We start from the raw sequence: 24793 nt of genomic DNA on the forward strand, positions 1-24793 counted from the left end.
CAAATGATGGGGGGGGGGGGGGGGGGGGGGGGGGGAGGGAGAGAAATCTGAACATTTCCAGGTCTGAAAACATGCAAAAAAAAATTACTTTGAAAGATGTGAGTCAGTATAGTAACACTGTTTAATTAGTAAACGCTGATGTGTATGAGGTGTAAATGAACTGGGGATTAGTACTGAAACTGTGTAAATCACTGCTTGCCACAGTAGTTGCCAAAAGTACCATAAAAAAACAAATAAATCTGAATTGTGTGACTTCTGCCATATGTTGGAAACCTAAAAACAAACAAACAAAAATACCACACCACCACCACCAAGAAAGCTAGAATCCTAAAAAATTCCGTGAATTGATATTACACCAGCCTAGGGTTGTCCATGTCTTTGAGGATTGTGGCAAAGGGAACAAAGAGAACCACAACCATCTCCTTAAAACAGATTTATCAGTACGTCGCAAATGTATACAACCTCCCCTGAAGAAAAGACTTCCATAATTCTTGCATTGAAGCCCAAGAAAACATGTAATAGATACACATTTTCCTCAGTTTTTAAATACAGAATAAAAGTAAAAAGAACTGGACCACAAAAATTACTCTTGTGTTATTGAAAAAGCTCTCTCCTTGCTTTAGAGGTTTGTGGTAAATAACTTGAAACAGAACCTGACAATAACAACTCCTTTTTCTTAACAAGAAAAACTTTACTGAATATTTACTCACAATGATAGGTAGAAAAAAAGTTGTATCACATTACTTAGTTCTGCTCAACACTCTTATGGTCTTTCATAAAAAAGCTAAGGCCTCCTTAATCAAAAGTATGATTAAAGTGACATTTTAAGTACAGGTCCCATCACACATTTTTTTCTGTATTTGGCCATGTTTCCATGCATTTCTGCTACTGATTACTAAAGATGGAAAGAGTCTGCAAAACAACTGTTCTGAAAATAAATGCCATGTAAATTTCATACATACAACTTGAAGTGTCCTTTAATCAACTTCATTTTTTTAAAAAAAAAAGTTATTCAGGGTATTATCTGAGATCATCTGGTCACGCTGTTCCTCTGGTTCTACAAAAATTAGACATGTTTTAGTATCTCAAGCCATGTTCTTAATAATCCTTTAGGAACAAAAGCCAACTGTGCAGGCTCATGATCGTGACACTCTCCTTGACAGCAGATTAATGCTTTTTTCTACAACTCTTCTACCAGTTACTAAATTGAGCTTTAGAAATTACATGTTTCACAGCATTTCAAGACACCTTTCAGCCCTATTCAAAATTCATTTATCAAGAAAGTTAGGTAACAGAGAAAGTTTTGGACAAAGTCATTCAAAATCTCATGTATGAAAGTCATGTGACCAATCCAGTTTCTGAAGATATTAAAGTCTGATTCATGCTCGTTTTAAAGAAAATTTAACTCTGCATGTATTTTTTTCAAAACCATCCTCATCTCCCCCCTCTTTATTTAGTTATTTCTGAAGTGTAAAAAGTTATCCTGATTTCTTTCAAATTATACTTTTTCTAATACATGCTATTAAAACACTGAACTCAGCCTCTGTGTGTCTTGAACTATTATCAATGAGATTTGGTTTACAACTTCCTTTTAACCACAGCAAACCACACCAAAACATAAGGAAACAAAGAATGTGGAAATAATTTGTAACTTAATTTTCAGACAAAAAGTTAATAAGCCCCATAGGAATTATTTAATATGTATTTGAAAACATATGCATTAGTAGTTGTCCAAGAATCTAGTAATAATTTTCTTTGTAGTTCCATTTCCAAAAAGGAAGCAAAACCAGTAATGACCATAAGATGGGTTTCCAGAAGGGAAAATACACTTCCATGTCAAACCATACCAACTAGTTTACAGACTAGTTAGTAAGTCTAAGTTAGGGATTTAGGATATTTCTTGCATAAATGTAACTTGATACATACACATACATATACATAAAGAGGGGCAGGGGGCAAGGAAGAGGCAGAGGGAAAATCTAAGATTTTCCAGTATTAGGAAAAAGCTTGACCTTTGTATTCCTATAGAGAACTACCTGCTGCTACTAATGTAAGTAGTTATTAATCTACTCAACACTTCTCACCCCATCAGAAACCTACCCAGATTTAAAAAAAATAAATAAATTCATTACTCAGCAAACATTTAATGTGTAAAAAAGTTAAAATACCCAGTAGTCAGGCAGATCTTTCACAAAAACAATACATAAACACACTTCCTTTTGCAGCACATCTGCCAAGTGCCAGAATGACATTTGTCAGAGGGGAAAAAAAACAACCAGAACTTTCTGTCGTAATTAGGGAATTCATTTTGCCTGTATGACTGAGCATAAATTGATGTGCTCGTGCATTAGGGACAGTTGTAAGTGTTGTAATCTGCAGTTGTAAGCAGAGCTGTTCTCTCATTACCCAACTAGTTCTCTTACAAACATCAGGTGACATTTCAGGTTGCTGGAAGGTGTTACATGCTTTAAACCAGTCTACTTTTATTCCATCCAATTGGTCAACTGAAAGACAGCAGGTACAAAACAGACTAGCCCATAACCTTAGGCCATGATGAGTACTGCAAAATATGCTGGTTTGCTATGGCTCCTCAATACTAAATTCAAGAAACAAAAGGCAAATTGAGATTAATAAAAAAAAACCAAAACAACAGTGGGCTAGAAGGTTGCTGTAGTTGGGCCTCTTAATCAGAATAAGAATTCAGTAGGACAGCTTTTGACAAAGGCTGCAATCACTGTTCTTGAAAACATCCAAATCTGTCTATACTGTTCTGCAGCTCAAGCACCTATTCTGCTAATATACAACTAAATTTTGTATTACTTCACAGTAAACGTTTCTTGCAATTTTGTCTTCCTCTTTTCCACTGCAAGTATAATGCAACTTACTCTCTTTGTAACAAACTTGTATGAATTTATACATTTATGTTCCTTGTTATCAGTCTTTTCAAACTAAATAGATGATACTCTTTCAACACCTCTGGTAACTTTCTTCACCTTAGTACTCGTTTTCCTGTTAAGCCTTCTGAAAGTCTCACCTCTCAAAGTATGCTTTCTAAAACTAGATACCGTATTTTTTATAAGGCCTACACCACTCCAAGTATAGCACACTATTTCAGCTGTATCTTACACAGAACATTTACATTTACATCATCCAAAAGCAAAATTCCCTCTAACACCGTACAAGTAACTCTCTCAATCTGATCTTCTGTAATGCTCAGTCTTTTTCTGCTTCACTAAAATCTGTAGTCCCCAGATTATTTTTCCATGTGGTGTGTAATACTTCCACTTGCCTGCTTTATTCCAACCTTTGACTATAAAATACTGGCTCCATTTTACCATGATAGTTTAAAATATGACTTCCAATTTTATAATCTATTCACATTCTACTTTATTAGCATGATCAATACAAACAGAAAATAATTTGTGGTTTTAAAATCTGGACTAAAGAAATTCTTACTTGGTTTTGGCCTCATTTTGCACAGAAAATTCCATCCTGCTCAGATGTATACCCAAGGATGTAAGTTGAATAATATGTGCTACCCAACATTTATTTAGCAAACATTTAAGTAATAGCTAGGCAACCAGCATGTCTATTAGCAGAGTGAAGGTAGCAATGGGCAAAATGCATTCACAGCAGACTAGAAATTAAATGAAAGTGTGGAACTGAAACATGATGCCAAGTCTGCTTTTTTGCTTTTCAGTTTTAAAGAAAGGGAAACAGATCTACTTCAATATTCCTGTTTGAGTTAGTGTTTGGTTTTTGAAAATTTAGTCTGCACATTATGAGAATGAACTTTCACAAAAAGCTATACAGTTAAGCTCAGAGCACCAAATGAAACTACACTGAATGTGTGCTTTAAACTGCATCAACACATCTAATTGTATTACACCACTTAGTTTCAATAATCACTACAGCTTTAATGTACACCCCCTCTGAGGTACAGTTGATGCTGAAACCATTAGCATTCGTAACTATACAAGCCTAGACACTTAATTAAAATAGAGAAGTCCTTTGTGAGGAAAACCTTATGATTAAATAGCTGCACTCTCAAATACACTGTCATGGAAAAATGAAATCTGGGGCAGTGGGAATATGGGTGGTTTAATAAAAATTCGAGTTAGGCAAATAGTTCTCCTCTATACAGTCAGAGAAAAGCAAGTTCTCCCAAAAGGAGATTCCAATAGGGGCTTTTCACTGACTGGATAAAATCTAATGAAGACTTTTTAGCTCACTTAACTGAACATGATAAATAATGCTAGTATGATCTTCTGTATGACATGCAGCTAAGCTTCTCGTAAATTTACCAATACTGCCACAGATGTAAAAACCAATAAAATCAATTTACTTCTAAAAATCAATTTACATCTGAGCAGCAACTCATAATCCAATTAAAGTGTTTATTATAGAGTAGAATATTAATCTTGAATATACAGAATCAAATATTATCATATAGGAACAAATATTAAGATTTTTGCCTCTTCCTGTCTTTGCAAAAGACATTTTTTCCAGATTATGAAAAAAATCCTGCAGAAGAATTAGTAGGAATTTGATCTTAACTCGAAACTACAAGCACACAACATAAATTTGTGTGTGTTGCTTCGTAAGGTGTAAAACCAAAGGTGGAAACAGCATTTATTATCCATAGATCAGCTTTTAGTTATAAAAATCAAACTGATGACATCAGGAAATAAAAAAGAGTTGCTATCAATAAATAAGTAAATTGACAAGAATTCGGTAGAGTTTAAACCAACACAGAACAGAATTATGCTACAATTTCAACAGCATTTGAAAATTAAGTTAAATGTGCAGTTTAGAAATAGAGCTATAATGTTAAAATTACACATTATTTCTAAAAGCAGCAACGGCTAACAGTTCTGATTAATGTGCAGATAATTAAAACCAATTATGCTTTCCTTAAAAAAAAGTTCCATTATCTTAGCTTGACATTTCCAAATTCTGAATCCCTCTAGGAATGCCCTTCCTAATGACAGACCCAAAGTGAAACTTCAGATTCGCTAATAAAGGTGAGAGAACTCACACACATGCATTCCTATCAATTTTGTAACTCTACAGATATATCTTTATAATACTCATTGCTCGTGCAAAAGGCAGATAATGAGGCAGATGATAGGCATGTATTCCATCCCTCTGCTCTCACAAGAAACAGGACCTTTGTGTGGCTTTCTCAAAACAAACCATGGAACACCCTCAAGAAAACAGCATTCACAACAAACACAGACAACAGCACAGCAAGAACTATAAATTTTGAGAACACAAAAACCCAACATCAACCTAAGACAACACTTTTAAATGTTATGTACCTACTACATATGCCAGATACACATACTTCCTATGATTTGGATGGACTGTAGTGGAACGCATATCCTAATCTGGAGCACATAACTACTCTCTAATTAAGGATAAAAGGATTAAGTCCAAAGGCGCTATTTTAAATTTTTCTTTTACCACAAAGTTGTGAGGTGTTCTGAAGTCCAAGATGGGCTTGAAGCCCCCTGACTTTTTCAGGATCAGGAAGTACCTTCACTAAAATCCTTTCCTTGTTCCTCTTGTAGTGCAGGCTTTAAAAATCTGCATTTAGAAGGGAAAAAAAATCTGGTTCAGAAGAGCAGAAAGACTTTAAGTATGCCATATCACTTCAGTCTGTGCCTTGAGAGCCTTGGACTAATTACAGTATTGGCTCAAAGCAAATCCAGTAAAAAAGGCTGAAGGGGCCAGTGCCTGGAAAAAAGAAGAAATAATACACAAATACACTAGTATACTGAAAATGTGTATCTTCTACTTCCAAAACTGCTTCAACAAGTACATGCATATAATGCCGATCTTTCAGTTGCATTCATTTCTTTACTAGCGTATTTCTTCATAATGATCACTTTCTGTTTTTTGAAAAACAAACCAGGTTGTTTTTCCTCCCCGCAAAGTATGTTTAGTTATTCTATACTTTCTGCATTTCATGTGATCATACAACACTTCCATTACAAACAGTGTTTTTAGAGGAACCCATACATTTCTTGTAACAACTAATTGTGGGATTTTTCATTTTAGTGTTATCATTCTTTTATAGCAACTGAAGCATCAAACACCTTCACAACTTCATTGCACTGGTACTGCAAACCCCAAGAAAAATTTGAAATTCTCTCCATTAACTAAAAATCCTAAATTTTTGCAATTTGAGAATCTGCAAAGATTCTACAAACACTACAAACATTATCAATTTATTTACTAGTTTAATTTTGTAACAGCAATTTCAAAGACAGTCGGTAAACAAAAATGTTTAGAACAGACCGTCACTGGCTTATCAACAATAGGACAGACCAAAAATTGAAAACAGTTTAATTTATAAGATTTTTTTATGCAATAAAAAAGTTTCAAATTCAATGGATTTTAGAACAACTTGAATTCAGAAGCATGATAGTGAAAACTTGAGTTTTGAAATACAAAAAAGATTAATTCCACAGAAAGTTTTGGAGTGCAAGTAATTGCAAATCAAAGCTGCTTTTTTCTTCTTAATAATGAAAATTTACAATAACTCAAAACAACCACTGTTCAGTTTTAAAGAGCTCTCTCTTACATCAGAAAATACATTCATCCCTTAGCTTATCTGTTGTTTTGTTTTCCGAGTTCCCAGATAAACTTTTAGCAAAACGTCAACTGTCAGTGCAGGGAGCCAGTTCCAAGATGTAATTAGTGTAATTAACACAAGAAGTAGAAAACTCGCACAGTAAAAACAGAAATCTCTGAAAAACTGCTGTGACCTTACAGAAAGAGTATTAAGAGATCAAGGTGCTGTGAACTCTTCCATGCCCCTCACTCCATTTCCCATTAGACATTGTCAATGCAAAATTTGATGGTTTTGGTAATAAAAGACAGTTACACAGCCACCCTCCACCTATAAAGAATAAAGAATGTATCCTGCTTTTGCTTTTGTTCATTTTGAATTCACCACTTTTGGCAGAATGACTTTACTGAAATATTTATTTCAAATTCACATTAACTGATGTTTCAGGATTCAGATGCCTGAGTTGCCCTGTGTCAGCCACGCATTTAATTGCCTTTGCAACAGTTCTTCAATGAAAATCAAGAGGGAGAATGCTTTTTAAATATCCATTCAATTCAGTCAAAATGACCTGGAGTTTACAACAAACTGAACATGTTCATGGCAGTTACAGGTCATCTGAAATCTAGTAAATTGACCAGGCAGCTGGTCACTAAGATTAACACTTTAAAGTAATTTGTTTTAAAAATCATTAGGCTGTATTCAGCCTAAGCAGCCAGGGTACTGGAAACTATAAGTGCAGTTCTTCACATATAATTTCAAATGTTTTTCTGTTTTTTTAAATATTTGCACAACTGTGCTGAGAATACAAATGCTTAATTAAGTCTTGTTTCTTAATAGAAGAAGAGAGACTTAAGGCTTGACTGAATGACCTCTAGTCCTGCTCACCTCCCTTAAAAGTTACTAATACAGAGGTTTCACTTTAACAGAAACATAACAAGGTTGTGCATATTGCTAGCTCTATTTCATCCAATAAAAAACTAAAACTGTTGTTTTGGGGCTTTTGTTGTTGGTTGGTTGGTTTTTTTCCCTGGGGAACATGGCTTATTAACAATGTATGAACTGCCACAAATACTTCTGGTTTCATTTTAAGTGTTTCTGTATTCTTTCCTGTTTTCTTTAAATATTTTTCCCCTCACTGACATTTTAAATACTCATTTCAACTGTCTTTTTTAACACTATTTCAGTATATAACTAGGAATGCATATGCCTCAGAACTCATGAAAGCACAAAAGGTAATTAAATTGTGTATTACTAAAATGTCAAACGCTGTCAGAACATCCTCTCCTTTTAACTACACTGGACAACTGTTTAGATTAATTATACAACATGGGTGACACAGGTCAAAAAAAAACCAACAAAAAACCCACCACCAAAGTTCAAGTTGCTAAATGAGAATATTAAAACATTACCCCAATCCAGTTACCTTCTAAGCTCAGAAAGACACACTTTCCTTTGGTGTGAAGCTTTAATCAATTGCTTCACATCATCGGGACAGCTCTCAGTTTTGGCATATCACACCAACAAATGTCCTTCTCAGGCAAATTATCATTGCTGTCATCTTCCAACCAAATAAGTAACGTTGCTCTGCCAAGAGTTTTTGACCACTGTACATTATTCTTTATCATATATTAAATTTAGTATAAATAAAATAAAATAGTATTAAATTTTGCATTACAGTGCTGTGTTGAGGAAGCAGTGGGTACACCGGCCAAGTGATTTCTTGCAAAGGTAACCAACCTGCAAAATCTTAAAGGTAAATCAGAATTTTCTTTCTAAAAAAAACCCCAAACTAAACCAAAAAAACCCAACAAAAAACAACCCACAAATTTTGGACCTAACAGAATAAACAGAACTTATGTCAAAATTTTGTTAATTACAACCTTATGCCAAAACTTGTTCATAGATATTGAAATAAGAATAATAGTCCAGATTATTTTGTATCCCCTATCTGGAAAAATGAAACTTTCTTTTATAAGGTGGATGTCACTAAACTGCTTAGTGCTTTGACAGCTCTTTGAAGACATCATTGATTATAGCGTATACTACTCGGAATTTATCTCCTAGGCAACCTGAATATTTCAACCAGCGCAAAACATATCTGCTAAGTTATTAAACTAGCCTGATAAGAAGGGTATCATACCATTGCTCTGTGATTAGCTGACAAAAATAATTTCTGGGCATATTATAAGTACTGCTGGTCTACCACTAAAAATAAAGATTTTTTACAAATCGTTGATTTAGCATTCAGTATCACAGTATCTTCAGTTCATATGGGATGTCTTACACCACACTTGTAGAGTGCAATGGAGCTCAGTGCTTGTCCTGGTTTCAGCTGGGATGGAGTTAATTATCTTCTTAGGAACTAGTACCTGCTGTGTTTTGGCTCTGATGCGAGAACAATGTTGATAACGCAATGATGTTTTTAGTTGCTGCTGGATAATGCTTATACTAAGTCAAGGACTTTTCAGTTTCTCTGGCCTTGCTAGCAAAAAGGCTGGGGGGGGCACAAGGAACTGGGAGTGGACACAGCCAGGACAGCTGACCTGAACCAGCCAAAAGATATTCTATAGCATGGGATGTCATGCTGAGTATTTATTCCTGGGGGGTGTCCTGGTTTCAGCTGAGACAGGGTTAACTTCCTTCTCGGCAGCGGGTGCAGCTGTGCTGTGCGAGCAATGCTGACAGCACACGGGTGGGTTTGGCTGTGCCCGGGTGGTGTCTATCCTCAGTCAGGGACTTCTCAGTGTCTCAGGCCCGGCCAGCGAGAGGGCTGGGGGGGCACGGGGAGCTGGGAGGGGACACAGCCGGGACAGCTGGCCTGGGCTGCCCGAAGGGATATTCCACACCATGGGGGCGTCACGGTGAGTATATAAACTGGGGGAAGAAGGAGGAAGGGGGGGACATGTGGCACTATGGCGTTTGTCTTCCCAAGTAACCGTTACGCGTGATGGAGCCCTGTTCCCTGGGGATGGCTGAGCACCTGCCTGCCCATGGGAAGCGGTGAATTAATTCCCCGTTCTGCTTTGCTTGCATGTGTGGCTTTTGCTTTACTTACTAAATTGTTCTTATCTCAGCCCTTGAGTTTTACACTTCTTTCCGATTCTCCTCCCCAGCCCTCTGGGTGAGGGGGAGGGACTGAGCAGCTGCCTGGGGCTTGGTTGCCGGCCGGGTTAAACCACCACAGGGGCTGGCCAGGGCAGGCAGGTCATTGCTCGGGGACTGGCTGGGCAGTGAGCAGTTGCATTGTGCACCCTGTGTTTTCTTTCTTCCTTTCCCTCTGGATTTCATTCTTTCCCCCTCCTCCCTTTTCATTATAACTGTTATTGTCATCACTGTTATTATTGTTCTTTCATTTTTATCCTGTTTCAATTATTAGATTGTTCTTATCCCAACTCTTGAGTTTTGCATTCCTTTCTGATTCTCCTCCCACCCCTGTGTGAGGGGGGAGTGAGTGGCTGTGTGGCACTTAATTACCAGCTGGGGTTAAACCACAACAACTCCCCAGTCAGGTACATGAAGGCTCAGAAGTAATTAAAAAAAAAACAAACGGGGGGTGGGGGGAGTTGGGGGGGGGGGAGAGCAGAGCATGACTGATACTGGATACTGTTAGATCTCATTCACTCCTAGGTTCAACATGTTGTGCCAAACAATACTACAACATCCAAGCCCGTACAGACAGCCAATTCAGTTATTCCATCATGTATCACATTCCCCTGCAATGCTGTCTCCAGGAAACACCACAGATTAAAAAAAGCTAAGAAATCTTGCCACGCACACTGTCGACATACCCTGTATCAACAGGTCACAGCTTAAACTGGATGGCAAGATGTTCAAACCCACCCAACACCACTGTCCAAGTCCAGTGAGTGCAAGCCTTTTGACATTCAGGAAGAATGACCTCTGTCAGACTACTCCCAAGTAGCAACGACACTATCAAAGGACAGGGCTGTCATGAAAGTATGATGCAGCATCCAATTTATCAGTATACTCGTGGGCTTTGTCTTCAAGACAAGCTGTATTATTTGTTAATTTCAGAACAAGACAAAAGCAGTTCCATTTCTAGTTGGATATTTTCTTGCAAAAGCTTTGTTTTCAGATGAAAGTAACAATTTTGTAAAAAGCATGCTACTTTATTAAAGGGATTTACTATAATTAAATACACCATATTTTCAGTACTCAAAAGCCTAATCATAAGACCACTTAGTTGTTCTAAGGTGGCAGAGTCACAGTAAGATTTAAAGTACTCTATTTCATTGAAATTAACACCTCACTCTTTTTTTATATAATTACAGATTCATAAAAATACGGCAACAGAGCCCTACAGAGATGAGATGCACAGGTCGAGAGGAAACAATACCAAATATATTAAAAGTGGTACCTGCTTAGAAGCAGCTTGAAAGGCATTTCTTAAACACACAACAATCTGGAGCTACTTCATAGTAGAACACTGACTGCTGAAACAGCAGGTTTTTTCCTCTTTTTTTGCATGTAATCAAGCTGTACTAGCTCTCCTGTACAGTCTGTCTGATCAGTTTTTACTACTGACTACAAACTTTCATAAGCAGTGAAGAGAACACAACTCAAAATCATCAAAAGGAAGGGTGGATGAGAGAGACAAAAGCATACCATCAACTACTCTCCCATTGAAAAGCAGGTTAGATTTGAAATTGACAGCATCAACTCAGTAAAATAAGAAAAAACAATAGGAAAATTACTAACTAATCACATTAAGAATCTTATGAGCTTCCTGTCAGTAGTTTTCCTCTAAATTTATAGGTGATATGAACAAAACTTTTATAAGAATAATCAATTTACAATATAGCTATTTTTCAAAATCTTGAAATGGAAAGCTACAAAAAGGTAAATATTCAGCCAATTAAAGAAAAGTAACACCTTGCCAATTACATTGACTTAATTCTATCCCACATAATGGTATATTAAAACACATTATCAGAAATAAATCTAGAGATTTCATGCTACAAACAATAAAGGACTTATGCACAGAGGATAACCAAATAATTAAGTTTTGGCGAGAATCAGTATTTTCAATCTGCTGATGCCTCAAAATTCGAAAGGAAAAATCAGTTTCTGTTTTAGAAGCTTCTTACTGAAGTTTAAGCACAGTAATCTTTAATGGTAAATTTATCAAGGCAAGTTTAAGATTCAGCTGAAATTAACATTTCACATCTTTACTGGTAACCTAGAAAAATCAGACACACAGTCATAATATTCACGTACTAGACTTAAGCAGAAGTTACTGTCTGAGCTTACATACCACTTTTCACAATGGTAATAATGTTAGTGGAAATTCAGATTACAACCAGGGATAAAGTCAGAAGCCTAGAAAGACTAAATCTGTTTTTATAAGACAAAATAATTGAACATATTCAAATTAAAGTTTTAACAATAAAGGAAGTATGTAGTGTGTACTTCAACATTACTTTGAAAATGTTTCCAAACAGGAAGTCATTACAAAACAACAGGTTTTCAGGCAGCAGTATCAACATTCCTTTGTAATTCTTCTCCTCCCCTTCTACCTCACACTTTTTTCATCTTTATTCTATCTCCCATAACTCTGATTACACAGCCTTTGGAACATGAATTGCATCTCAAAATGACTGTATAATATCTTCACACAGGCAAATTAAAATAAGCAATTATCTACCAATGTTACCGTCTTAGTAACTTCACACAACTTTAGAGAACAGCAGCAAAAGACTGCTAGGATAATATTAATTTTAAAATAAAAAGGCTTGGCATGTGTATCTACTTCATATGCATAAATGCACAAACACCAAAAAGGGAAAAAACTTACTTAGCATACTATGCAGAGAGATAAGCGGGATGCAAACAAAAGGAGTATCACAGGGGATGGAAGGGGCATGGAAATGCTATGGGGGAAATTTCAGCAACTAACCTAGGCAAGGAAAGCAAAAGAATTAAAAGCTATCCTGAAATGGCAAAAAGTCTACTTTATAACTTGCCTCCATCCAACTGTTTATATACAATATATACAGTCTCTCCCATTGAAGATATCTGAGAGCACATTTTTAAAAAGTTAAAACCTTTTTAGTTACATATCTAGGCACCTGATCATTTTGGACAAGTTTAATATAATTTATTAGCACCTATCTAGAACTGCAATAAGAGAACAGAAGTTCTATTTTAAAAAAAGAACAGTATGTATGTCAACATGACTACTAGAAACAAGCTTCTATTAAAACTATATATACACATATATTATACATATTTAACTTTAGAAGACTCAAGACCGCTTCCCCCAGAAGCTCACAAGGACCAAACTGCTTGTTTTCTTGAAGAATCTGATTAGAATTTTTAACAGTAGCCGTTAGTCTGCTGAATAGTGTGATACCTTTGTGAATTAGTCAAGTAGGTTTTATTAGCTTGCCACTTGCTAGAACTAGAAAAAATAAATACTAACATCAGCAAAAATAGTACACTACTTTTAAAATTAATCTTAAATCATCTGTTCTGTTAGCAAAAACATTGTATAATTTGATTTACACCCATAGCAGCTCTCATATTCATAAGTCTTATTATTCACTTTATTTGGATTAGTAGACTTTTATGAATGTTTAAGTTATTTCAGGTTGGATACTGAATGTTCATGGGCATAGCAGGATGTCAGTTTCAACTGAATACTCTAAACCTAAATATAATTAAAGTAGTAAGCTCTCTTAATACAATGGAAAGTTGCAATTAAGAGAAAACAGTGTCCTAATTTATCTTCTACTTGAATTGTAAAGAAAATCCAGCTTTTATATATTGTGATTTTTAGGCCTTATAAAAACTAAGATTTTGCTCACACTGCTAATTATGTTTTAATTATGTCTAATTAGAATTTTCTACTGCTCCTTTCAAGTATAACTTATTAAGGATTTCAATGCTATAAAAGCACATAGTAAACCTACTACCTGCTGCAGCTGAATTAGTGCCACGTGAGAAACTTCTATAGTTTTAAAACTGCTGTGTTGTTTTTCAACTACACATAATATTAGCATAATATGCCAGACTACATTTTATTTATTTTTTTTTTATGAGTGAAAGTTAAAAAAATGAAATGGCATAAAAACCTACTAGGTAGTGAAAACACAAACATTGGTAGAAGAATCTCATACACTAATGAATACATAAATTATTTACCTTGGTTGCAATGTCAGCTTTATAACTGTCTTGTGTGGCAAAGAATCTTGGGAAGACTGAACATCATCCTACAAGAGAACATCTTTGAATTTGCTTTTGAATACAATTAAATGTATGATATATGAGCTTTGTCTGTGATATGAACCTTATGAATTACAAAACCACGCTAGCCATATCATAAACAGAAGCCTATTTTAGCATGCTACATAGGACGATGAACAACAAAAGTTTATAAACTAAGTACTTGAGACTGACAAAAGAAAAAGGCTTACTTTCACCAATTCATTGGGGAACATTTGCTTTCACTAGATGTCTCTTATTAGATACCATTATCAGATTGCCACCCCCGTGTTTTCCTTTCTGCATACATCATAATTGCCATCTTCCTTCAAATTTCACAAATACTTACCATATATTTTTATTCACTTTCTTTTGATTTAAATTTATTCTGAAACCCTACAACTCGTGTGTATTTATCAGACAGATTTTGAGTTTAGTTGTCTGGATTTTCAAAAAACATAATTTGGGGTGTTGGTATGATTTTTATGTGATATAAACTACTTGAGGAATTGTTTCACAATATTGAATTCTTATTTTTCATGAGTTTCTCTCTTTTCTTAAATAAAATACAAACCAGGGCTCACTACCAGTGACAAAAGGTAGTGACAAGCCATTGCTGTCACTATGGCATTAGCCTTTTAAGACAACAGCCAAGCTGTTGATGTACTGTTATATACCTTTGATAGTTCCTATAATGCTGACAATTACAGACTTTGCAACTGAAGCGCAAAGCCCTCAGTTACTCAAAATATTCCAAAACATCCTAAAAATTATGTTTTTGAAATCCAACTATTGACATTTACATGAAAGTTTTCTTCCTGCACTCAAAGAAACAAGCCTAATATACAGGAATGCTGCAATGGCTGCATTGTTTTATAGGTTGAATCTCATCCTATTGGTTGGACCATGCAGGGATCTCCAAGTTTCTTCTGATTTTCAGTGTATTGTCTTCCAAGCTATCTAGTGTTTGTTTGTTTACTGATGCAGAGTCCATAAAACTTAAGACATGATATGCAAGGTATTCAGTTACCAGCTGAGAAAACCATGGTGATTTTGCATGTAACTAATAATTAAGAATAGCAGAAACACAGTACTAGTAGTGTCATTATGAAATCCTTCCACCATGTCTCATTTCCAACTGCCTTTTTCCTGGCCTCAAGAAGGGCCAGTTTATTCTGGTTGTAACCTACTATCTACTGGAATGCTGCTACAGTCTCTTGCTCTGTTCCTTTGACCACGTGTTTTTTCCTTCTTCACCCTTCAAAGACAAAGCCATTTTCAATCTTAAGGTCTTCATCATTTGTCTTTCTCAAGTCTCAGCATTCATTCTGAATGCCCATATCTGAGCAATTCTTGATGTCAGCTTCCATCAGCCACCAAAATACCATGATGGTATTTGAAAGCAAGTGCCTTTGAACTTTCTACTTACTCAAGTTTTGCAAAAGAATTTTTGTAAATAACCTGAAGTTCTTGCATTATCCCATTTTACAAATCCCAAATTATACACTTTTTGTTGTGGCAAAGTACTGTGTGAATATTAGATTTATGGTATGCTGCAGTTACTGTATATCATACAGATAAATCATAATCTACTTCTGCAATCACTTTTTTCTGGTTTATATAGCTATAATAAATTTATTGAAATAAGAACTTTCTTTTTTTTCTGCTTTCACAGTGGGGAGGGAGAGTTTGACTTAGTATGCTTCTAGGCAATATGCAGTTTAAACAGCAGTTAGCACTTCTACAATCCAGTGGTATTAATCCAGACTTATAAAGAACAGGAACAATGCAAGTTTTGCAAAAAGTAGTAACACATCATCTTCCAATATAATTCAGAGCACAAGTGAAAATTTCATTCCACAAATTACTTTGAAACATTCTTACTTTATGAAGGTGCACATTCATTTTGTTACCTTTTCCAACCAGGAGAAAAATGACATATTCATGGCACACACGCATGTAGTACACACCCACAGGCACATATGCTTCATGGACGTATATATTAATATCAAAGTAATAAACCGTAAAAAAAAACCAAACAATTTTAACTATTTATTTATTTAATTAATGTATGTGACTGGAAGGGTAATTCAAAGTATGACACATTTGGCACACCTAAGCCAGCAGAATATGTGTCATATTAGTTATGTTAGTGTAAGGTAACCATATAATAAAGACTGTCTTAATCCTGCTATGTTTATGCACAAAGAAATTAAAGCATCTTGTTTCCTCTTTATACCAGGTATATGGACTTCCAAAGACTACCTATCACAGCAAAGAGCTTCTGCTCAAATAGAAAAGAAACCAAGAAATCTGAAAGGAAACAATATTAGTAAGTGTAATCCTTCAAGGTACTCTTCACTGTAAAATGGGTCTCAAGATGTGTGTGGATCTGTTGTTTATTTTATCATTGGTAGATTCTCGTTTCAAGTGATTTCGGCTAAGGAGAAAAGCAGGCCTTGCCTAGACTTGCTCTTGCAAATTCAACTTAGGCTTACGTTCAGGACGGAACATTTCCTGTTCCTACATTTGTTAAGTATTAAGTAAAGCCAAATTACAGGACTGCAGATCATCATATACATTTACTTATCATATGCATGTCACTAAAGTCAACAAATTATGCCCACAAAAGTACCCTAACACCTCGGTTTACTATGTGATTCACCAGTGGAACAAAATAAGCCCATTTACTTTAGATGTGTGTAGGGGGTTCAGCATTAACTGCTGAAGTTTTCCCTTTTTACTTCCCAATATCTTCATTTAATAGGAAGACTGGTAAGCAGCAGATTTTTGAGCAGGTATTAAGCAGCAAATTTCATTCTAACTTTCTTTCCAGACCACTCAAACTGTATTGAAAAGACATAGTTCACATTTCATTTTTGGAAAAAATCAAGAAAGATAGCTCACCATCTTCAGAAATGGAGTTGATGTGTCATAATTGTAAGTACCTTTGTCCTTCAGGATAAGAATATGAGCAGAGTCAATTATCACTTTCTTCAAGTTCATTATTGAATGGAAAAGCCTGTTCAAAATTTTAATGTCTTAGTTAGTTTTCAGTTGTTTTTATTCAATGTGATAGCATGAACATTTTAAAAGATCAAAGAACTCAAAAGTATGTTACAGAAAAACAAATGTAATTTGTAATATCAATATAACATGACAGTAAGAACAGCTAATTGCAGCAGGTGACCAGAGTGCAAAATGCAAAAGAATTCTGAATTTCATTATGTTTCTACCTTGCATACTGAAAATGAGGTACATCTCTACCCCACTGCTATGCTACAAAATGTATATCCTCAAAATACCAAGCACTTTTTCAAAATGCTTATCTTAGGAAAGTCTGTGGTTTGTATGTTTTATTTCCAGTATCTACAGCAAAGACAAGCCTGAAATGCTCGTCACAAAGTCAGGGTTATGTTTAAACAGGATTAGAAAAAGAATCAGAAACACAAAAATTTAAATTACCACTATTTCCACTGCTTCCACTGACACAAGATTTACAAATTCTCAAATACTGAGTGCTGTGTAACTTTTTTGTAAAGTGAAAAAAAGCCTTTTACTGCCTCATATCCAAGTGCACTGCATGTGTTTATAACTTGATTGCACCTATGTTTTTAATAGATAAGCATTTAACAGATTTATGGAATTTAAAAATCCTTGTCATGAATGCAGTAGTTTAAACTGAGAGAGACTATTTTAGGGGCATTTAAAACCATAACTTATTTAATGGACATGCTCTACTATGAACCATCTACTATCATCTACCTCAATTAATCACATTTACTAGCGCCTAACATTAAAAATTTTCTGAAAAAAACACTTAAAGCATATGTTGACATACATAACAATATAAAATACACTATTCAAAAAAGATTCCACAAAGTAGTTAGCAGAATAATTTGTAAATACTGAGAAAGCAACTAACCACCAGATCTAACAGAACAAACAGACAAAATAAGTAGAAGATTGGAAACATAAAAAAAATTTCCCACACTGAAGGTACATTACAGAGGGTGTGGATTTTCCAAGGAATATATGCTTAAATTAGCATGTGTCTTGATGATTATTTAGCACAGGCAGATTTAAAATGTTCACCTATACACTAGTTAACTGCAGAAAATAACAGCCCTGTTATTAAGGAACTCTTGGTATCATGCCTACCTAGCTTCTTTAGAAATCTTGGAAATTTTGTTTTGACATCAAATTCTTACTTCAGAGGATTAAAAAATATTTCATAAATTAAGAGCATGTGTAACCAAGTTAACTTCTTTTGTAAAGCACCAATAGACTTTCAGTACTATTTTGCGAGCTACAGCAAATCTGTATCTCTGAAATAAATACTTCTGTTTTCAAAAAGCAAAGGAAATCAAGATTTAAGTTTACATATTTACAATAACCTACCTAGTGCCATAATCCACAACTACCCAATCTTTAGCTGTTCCTGTAATAGCATCATGGTGCTGAAAGAGTCCAAGGTTCCTCCTAGCTTCTGTCAGCAATTTATAGTTATTCACTGAAGGAAATACACTCATCTTCTCAGATTTACTGGACTGTACCAAAGCCAAGGAGTAGAGGATTTCAGCTGACCTGGAATTGCAGAGAAGAATCAAATATTTATATATGTTTAAAAAGCAAAATGCAACACACATTTTACTTGAAAAATAAACAGATATTTTTGTATTTTTCCACACGCCTAGTTCCACATGTTCTTTAAACATTAATCTTGTACTTTTTAGCCTATCTCTAGATTCAAACAGTTGAAAACCACTGCGGCACTTCACCATCAGCTAATTTCACACCTTGTAAGCTTCTCACAAGCCTTCAGTGATGAAAATAGAGCTTATAAAATAAAAATACAACATTACAAAGATACAGTTTTCACAAACGTGTGAGGTATATAGATCTGATCTTAAAGTGATACAGTAAGGATAGACTGCCTTACAGGAGATATACAATTCCTATTTCAAAAAGCGATTTATTAACCAAAAAAAACTGTTTTAAAGAAATATACTGATCTGTACATGCCATATAGTATCTATTCTGCCATTTGTACTTTAAGCAAACTAAATTCTCTTGAAGATAGGCAGTTCATGCACCTGCTCACTATATATTCACTTAACACCGAGAATGGTGCACTCAAAAACCCTCAGACTGAAGACAATGCAGAGTCCTTCTCCTTAAGCAAAAGCCTAGCACTAAGATACTACCACTGGGTTGTCACTTGCTTTATGAGAATCTATATTTATTTTACAAAAAGTAAAAACCTGTAATTGCCAGTTATTATGAGTACTTGACTAACAAAGATGCCTGTAGAAATTCTGAAAAACCATCTGTTAACGTTCTTCCCCTACCTCCATTTACTAAAATGTTACAGTTCTGGTTGTGTAAGTCTGAAAAGTGTCAGATTCCTATTCAAACTTTATTTGAACTTAATGAATGTTTCTCAGGTGTTTGGAGAAACCAAGAAGATGCAGTTTAATGTTACAAAGAGGAAAGAAAGTAAAATAATATATGCTCCTGAAACAAATATAAAACTAACTTCTTAGGATGTAAATAAAAAAAATAAAAGGGAAAATGCATCAACGTTCACATTTACCTAGGCTGTAGTGAGTACATGTGTTCCAATTTAAACTAAGTACAACAACAAATTGTAAAATCACTCTCAGCTTGGGTTTTCAGACTGTGCATTTATATTAACTATTAACATGAAAAATATATTTGGAATCAGTTTAGTCTCTTTGTCTTCATGCATCACATAGGTGACAACTATGTAAAAACTGCAAATAATGTCAAACTGAACTGAAAGGTACCTTGCAAATATACAGCTCAATTTATTTTCATACTGTCAAGATTTGAGGAAAAGGATGAGATTCTGGTCTTACAGGTAAAATAACTGTTCAGAAGTTACACGCAAAATCAAGGTGTTAAAAGGTGTCATTCCTTTTCTTATTACTAGTGCACTTAAACTCAATAGTTGTGATTTTAACATTGATTAGTGCAAATGCCTACATCTACATATTCCTCCACCTTTGTTCTATTATAGCTTAACTTGAAAGGAAAACTAGTACATTGTAGTTAAAAAGGCATGAGATGCACATTCATCTAGTGGATAAACACTGACTTAGCTAGTAAACACTGACCCAACTGTAGCTATGAAGTAAAGATTTATAAAATGTTAGTCCCCACAATACCAGGTACATTTTACTTCCCACAATCCCACCTCTTTTTTCCTTTATTTTATTTTTTTTTTTAATAGGGAAGTCCGTTATTAATAAACAAGGTCACAACCTTAAAACTAGAAAAAGTAACATTACAATGAAGTTGTATAGTAAATGTATTTTCAGTTCAAACTACTCCCAGGACTTCACTTTAAATCCATTTTGTCTATAAGGAACACTTGGAACCCTTTTGCCTTTCAGAAAAATAACTGATGCTGTTTTACACATTCATTCAGTACACCAGTCTCTTAGAAGTAAATTTTTCAAGTCTCAATATTATTCTAAACATTAGAATGGTTCAATGGTGAAAGATGAAAGGCACGCAGAAGTGAAACTACAAGAAACATTAGAGAATGCTTCAACTTAGAAGCATTTACTCCTCTTGAATATCCTTCTATAAAAGCTGTATAAAGCCTTTGTTTTCTCACCTCTCTTTCAAACTACTGCAGATTACCTTAAGTAGTTACCACAGATTTTCCACTTTGTTGTAATTTGTCACTGTATCTCTGCCTGATGGGACATTACAAATAGATCAAAATTTGCTTCACTGATTGCACAAAGCCTACTCTAGCTTACCTTTAGGACCACTTTGTATCTAAGCTAAATAAATAATAAATAAATTTCCCAAAGAGTTTCTGACCTCTCAAGATGTGATCTTTTCTGTCCATCTGTACCATCAGAAGTATCACTGCTCTTGTCCTGCTTCCAAATTCCAGTATTTTTTGCAGACTTGCTGTAATTTTTCCCTAACCTATCTGTTAACAATGAAACCAGAATGCACTCTTGTTCCCAACTATGCTGCTGTTCTTCACATCCTTCCACTAGTATGTTAAGCAAACTTCTGGTCACTGATCTCATCACCCTTCAAACTACTTCAATCCATCCATCTCACACTTATGATTAAAAAAAAAAATATCACAAATCAACACTGATGTCAATCTCCACCACAAAATCAAAACTATCATGCACTCACTTTCTTTAATGCACAACACCTGTTTTTAAAAAAGTTTTGGAAAAACGCACCCAACCAACTCTGTTCTTGCTTAAATGGCCACCCACCATAGCATGTCCTGAGACTGAAAACTGTTTGCTGGCTATTATGTAGCAGTGAAGTTCTTCTTAGTCTTGGTACTGCTAGAACTTAATAATTCATTCTTGATAAAGAACACATACACATACATTTTTAATTCCTGTTCATGGTTCATTCCCCCTCTCATATATATATGTACACATACATATGCACACTAGACAGATACATCTGTTAGCTCAGAAAGAACTACGGAAAATTTAATCATAGAGATTGGGTCAAGTGTGTTATTAATTAAACATGACCATAACATATTTCCTCTGACTTTTAAGAAAATAAAAAAATAAAAGACAAAACCCCCAGTTCTGCTGTTCTCACAGCTAACAAACCATCTTTGAAGATTCTCCAGATGTCTGAAAGCAAAGTTGCCAAAAACTCCCAATACTACACTGACAAGAGTATATATGCATTTTGTTCTGACCTGTTCTCCACAGTGGATAATGAACGATGAAGAATTTCCTAGAAATTTTTAGAAACATGCTTTGTTTTAATTAACAAGACTGAAGGTTTAGTTTTCTTCCAGAGATTCTTTACCTATAAGTCTAGCATCATTTTCACAAGTTAAAGGTAACTCAAGTTCTTAGAAGAAGACACCTTTTAACAGTGTAAAGTTGTAAATACTACAAATAAACCTGAAAGCAATTTATATTAAGTTTTCTGCATCATAAGTAATAAAAAACCCCAGGAAAATGGCAATGAAGCAAACACTTTAAATCTTTGAGAAAATGGGCTATGATAAAACTTAGAGAAAATTAAATCCTTGGTGCAATTTAACAGAAAGGAATTCATGCAGAAGTATGAAAAGCAATTCAGTAGGGAATTCAATTTATATGGACATCATCTGTCCTGTTTTCTATATAGCTTGTCTTTTCCAATAGCAACATTAAACAAGGCTGGTTCTGCTGAAAATCAAAGATTATGTTAAACAAGCTAATGAGAACAGAGCTAATTAGTATTTATAGTGTTGATACAGTAAGTAAAAAATAAAATGCTTCTAATAAAATCATATTCTTAGTGATGAAAGTCTATTGATAAACTCTTTCTGAATAGTTGTTGAACTTCCTAATTACTGTTAGCCTTGTAAGTGCCTTTTTTGTAATCTTCTAACATTTTCAGGTATATATATTAAGCATAACACTTGTAGCGTTCAAAACTCTGATTAAAACACTGCAGAAGTCACTCTGAAAACTTCTCCTTACTATATTATTTTTACATTCTTCTGTCAAAGGTATCCTAGACTTACTTTTTCTCACCCCTTTCAGCTTTGGTCTTATTTTTCTTCTTCCTCACAGCCTGTCACTTCTTTCCTCCCTGCTTTCCCATCTGTGAAACTTCCCCTTGATGGTCAATGCAATGCCTTCAAAGTTATGTTGCATTGTCTCTTCCCTAACATCCTTCTATTCTCAGGCCTGTGATCTCACTTCTCTTACAAATTTCTTATTCTCTACTGCTTTCATTTCTTCATTGATTTTCTTGATCTCCTCAGGTCTCTTACTCTGTATTCTCAAGATATAGAATGAAGGCTAGAAAAAGCCACTCTCATTGCAAGAAAAAACAGATCACAGAGTAGCTGTGTCCCAGGTTTGCAAAGCTTTACCAAAGACTTTATTGCCTGGAAGAAGGAAAATAAATTCTGCTAGATACGGATGTTTCTCTTCTAAAAGGTACTTGTATCTGCCTCCAAAAACAATTCTTTCCACACCTCTTTTGCCACCACCACCCATTAAAACACATACACAACATATTTCTCAGCATTACAGAAGTTCTTCTCCAGCACCAAAAGGTCTTAAGAGCATATAGGAGCACTACAGGTAGATGTAGTTTTGAAGGGTCCTTCTAGAAAATAATATCCTTTGACTAAGGATCCCTGGAAGAAGCATCTTTCAGACACAGTTTCCAGGTTTTGGCCTTAGATGAAATGGCCCAGTTTTATCTCATCTACATCTGTCTCAGTTCTTTCTAGAGCCTTAAAATACAATTAAACCATTTTACAATGTGTCTTATCTACAGCTGCTACAAGGGAGAACCACTTAAATACTCTATTACCAAAATTCAGCAATAATTTTTTCTTTAAAGAAGATGGAAACACTTTCCTGCAGAGCAGTACCTTACAATCTGAGGACACTCGGTGCACAATATTCCTGACTATTTCTCAGCTGCCTCTAACAACCCTTGTAAAATTTGCACCTTCATATTTTTCTCTAGAAGAGTATACAGTATAGCCATAATGACAGACTGATCTGACTGCTGCCCAAATCTGATACAGAAATAAAAAGCATACTAAATACTATTTTTCATGGAATCAGGATTTGCTGATCACTTGGATAGTATTTTAGAACTTGCTTGTTTAGATTGAAAAAAAAAAAAATCATTGCATTTATGTGCATTTACTAAAAAAATACCAACCAGATACAACAACTAATCCTTGTAACAGAAACTAAATTTGGAGGCCACTTAGGCTATCCTTATTGCAAGCAAACTTAAACTGTGCATTTCAAAATCACTTTTCTGTCTGTCCAACAAATTTAGAGTACTTAAATGCTGATCTCTCCCCTGCACCAAGGCATGTTATGAATTTACTGGATGGCAGTATTTACCGTAAGTAGGATTCCAGGACTCTATCCAGTCGTTTATAGAAAGGTCGCGATGTAAAGTACCCACTCCAGTAATGATGATCTCTGTCTGCATAGGTGAAGAAGTCTCCACTTAAAACAGGGAAAAATGAATTGCTGCTCTTTTCACCCAAATTGCTTTCTTTGCGCAGAGCTTCAAAGTAGTCTGATAAAGTTCCAAACTGGGCCTGAATGAAAATTAAAATTAAAATGTAACATAGTTCCATTTTCTTTAATTAGACATATGAAGAAAATTAATATGCTTGGTTTCATACACATTTCAAAAATATGCCAGTCTTCCACCAGAATCATAGCAGAAAACCTATCCTAAAGAGCTTTAAAGTTTCCCTGCACACTTTTCACACAAGCTGAATAGCTTGTTCAAAACCATTTCAACTTCCTTTCAATTCAGAACAAGGAAGACATGGACCTGTTGGAGTAGGTCCACAGGTGGGCCACAAAAATGACCAAAGGGCTGGAGCACTCCTGCTATGCAGAAAGGCTGAGAGAGAGGGGTTGTTCAGCCTGGAGCAGAGAAGGTTCTGGGGAGATCTTATTGCAGCCTTCTAATACTTGCAAGAGGCTTTAAAAGAAAGATGGGGACAGGCTTTTTAGTAGGGCCTGTAGCGATACGACAAGGGGTGATGGTTTTAAACTAAAAGATGGTAGATTTAGACCAGGTATAAGGAAGAAAGTTTTTAAGATGAGGGTGGCAAAACACTGGCAGGTTGTCCAACGAGGTGGTAGAAGCCCCATCCTCAGAAACTTTCAAGGTCAGGCTGGACAGGCCTCTGAGCAACCTGATCTAGTTGAAAATGTCCCCGATCATTGCAGGTAGGTTGAACTAGATGGCCTTTAAAGGTCCCTTCCAACCCAAACCATTCTATGATTCATGAAATAGTGATTTATACTATAGAAATAAAAGCTATCTAAAAATATAAGCTAAATCTCAACAAATAAGCAAAGCATTCTTCCATGTTTTATGACCAAGTCTCTAATAAATGAGCTAAGTAGTACCTCAATATCATGTAAGTAAATGTCTGAACCAAGTAAAAAACTTAATGTAATACAACAA

General features: G+C 35.1%; 1 protein-coding gene across 2 annotated transcripts in view; it reads right to left on the reverse strand.

Annotated features, from left to right (window-relative positions):
* The window catches only part of MAN2A1 (mannosidase alpha class 2A member 1), a 127800-nt gene that overhangs the window by 52778 nt on the left and 50229 nt on the right, over positions 1 to 24793 (reverse strand). For both annotated transcript variants that reach the window (XM_055790276.1, XM_055790277.1), the window contains exons 9-12: positions 23704 to 23906; positions 18203 to 18388; positions 16709 to 16823; positions 13742 to 13809 (exon numbers count right to left, since the gene is read on the reverse strand). In XM_055790276.1, the coding sequence (XP_055646251.1) occupies positions 13742 to 13809; positions 16709 to 16823; positions 18203 to 18388; positions 23704 to 23906 (572 nt within the window). The remainder of the gene's footprint in view (positions 1 to 13741; positions 13810 to 16708; positions 16824 to 18202; positions 18389 to 23703; positions 23907 to 24793) is intronic.

Source organism: Falco peregrinus, chromosome Z (assembly GCF_023634155.1).
Source record: "Falco peregrinus isolate bFalPer1 chromosome Z, bFalPer1.pri, whole genome shotgun sequence".
Classification (NCBI taxonomy): domain Eukaryota; kingdom Metazoa; phylum Chordata; class Aves; order Falconiformes; family Falconidae; genus Falco; species Falco peregrinus.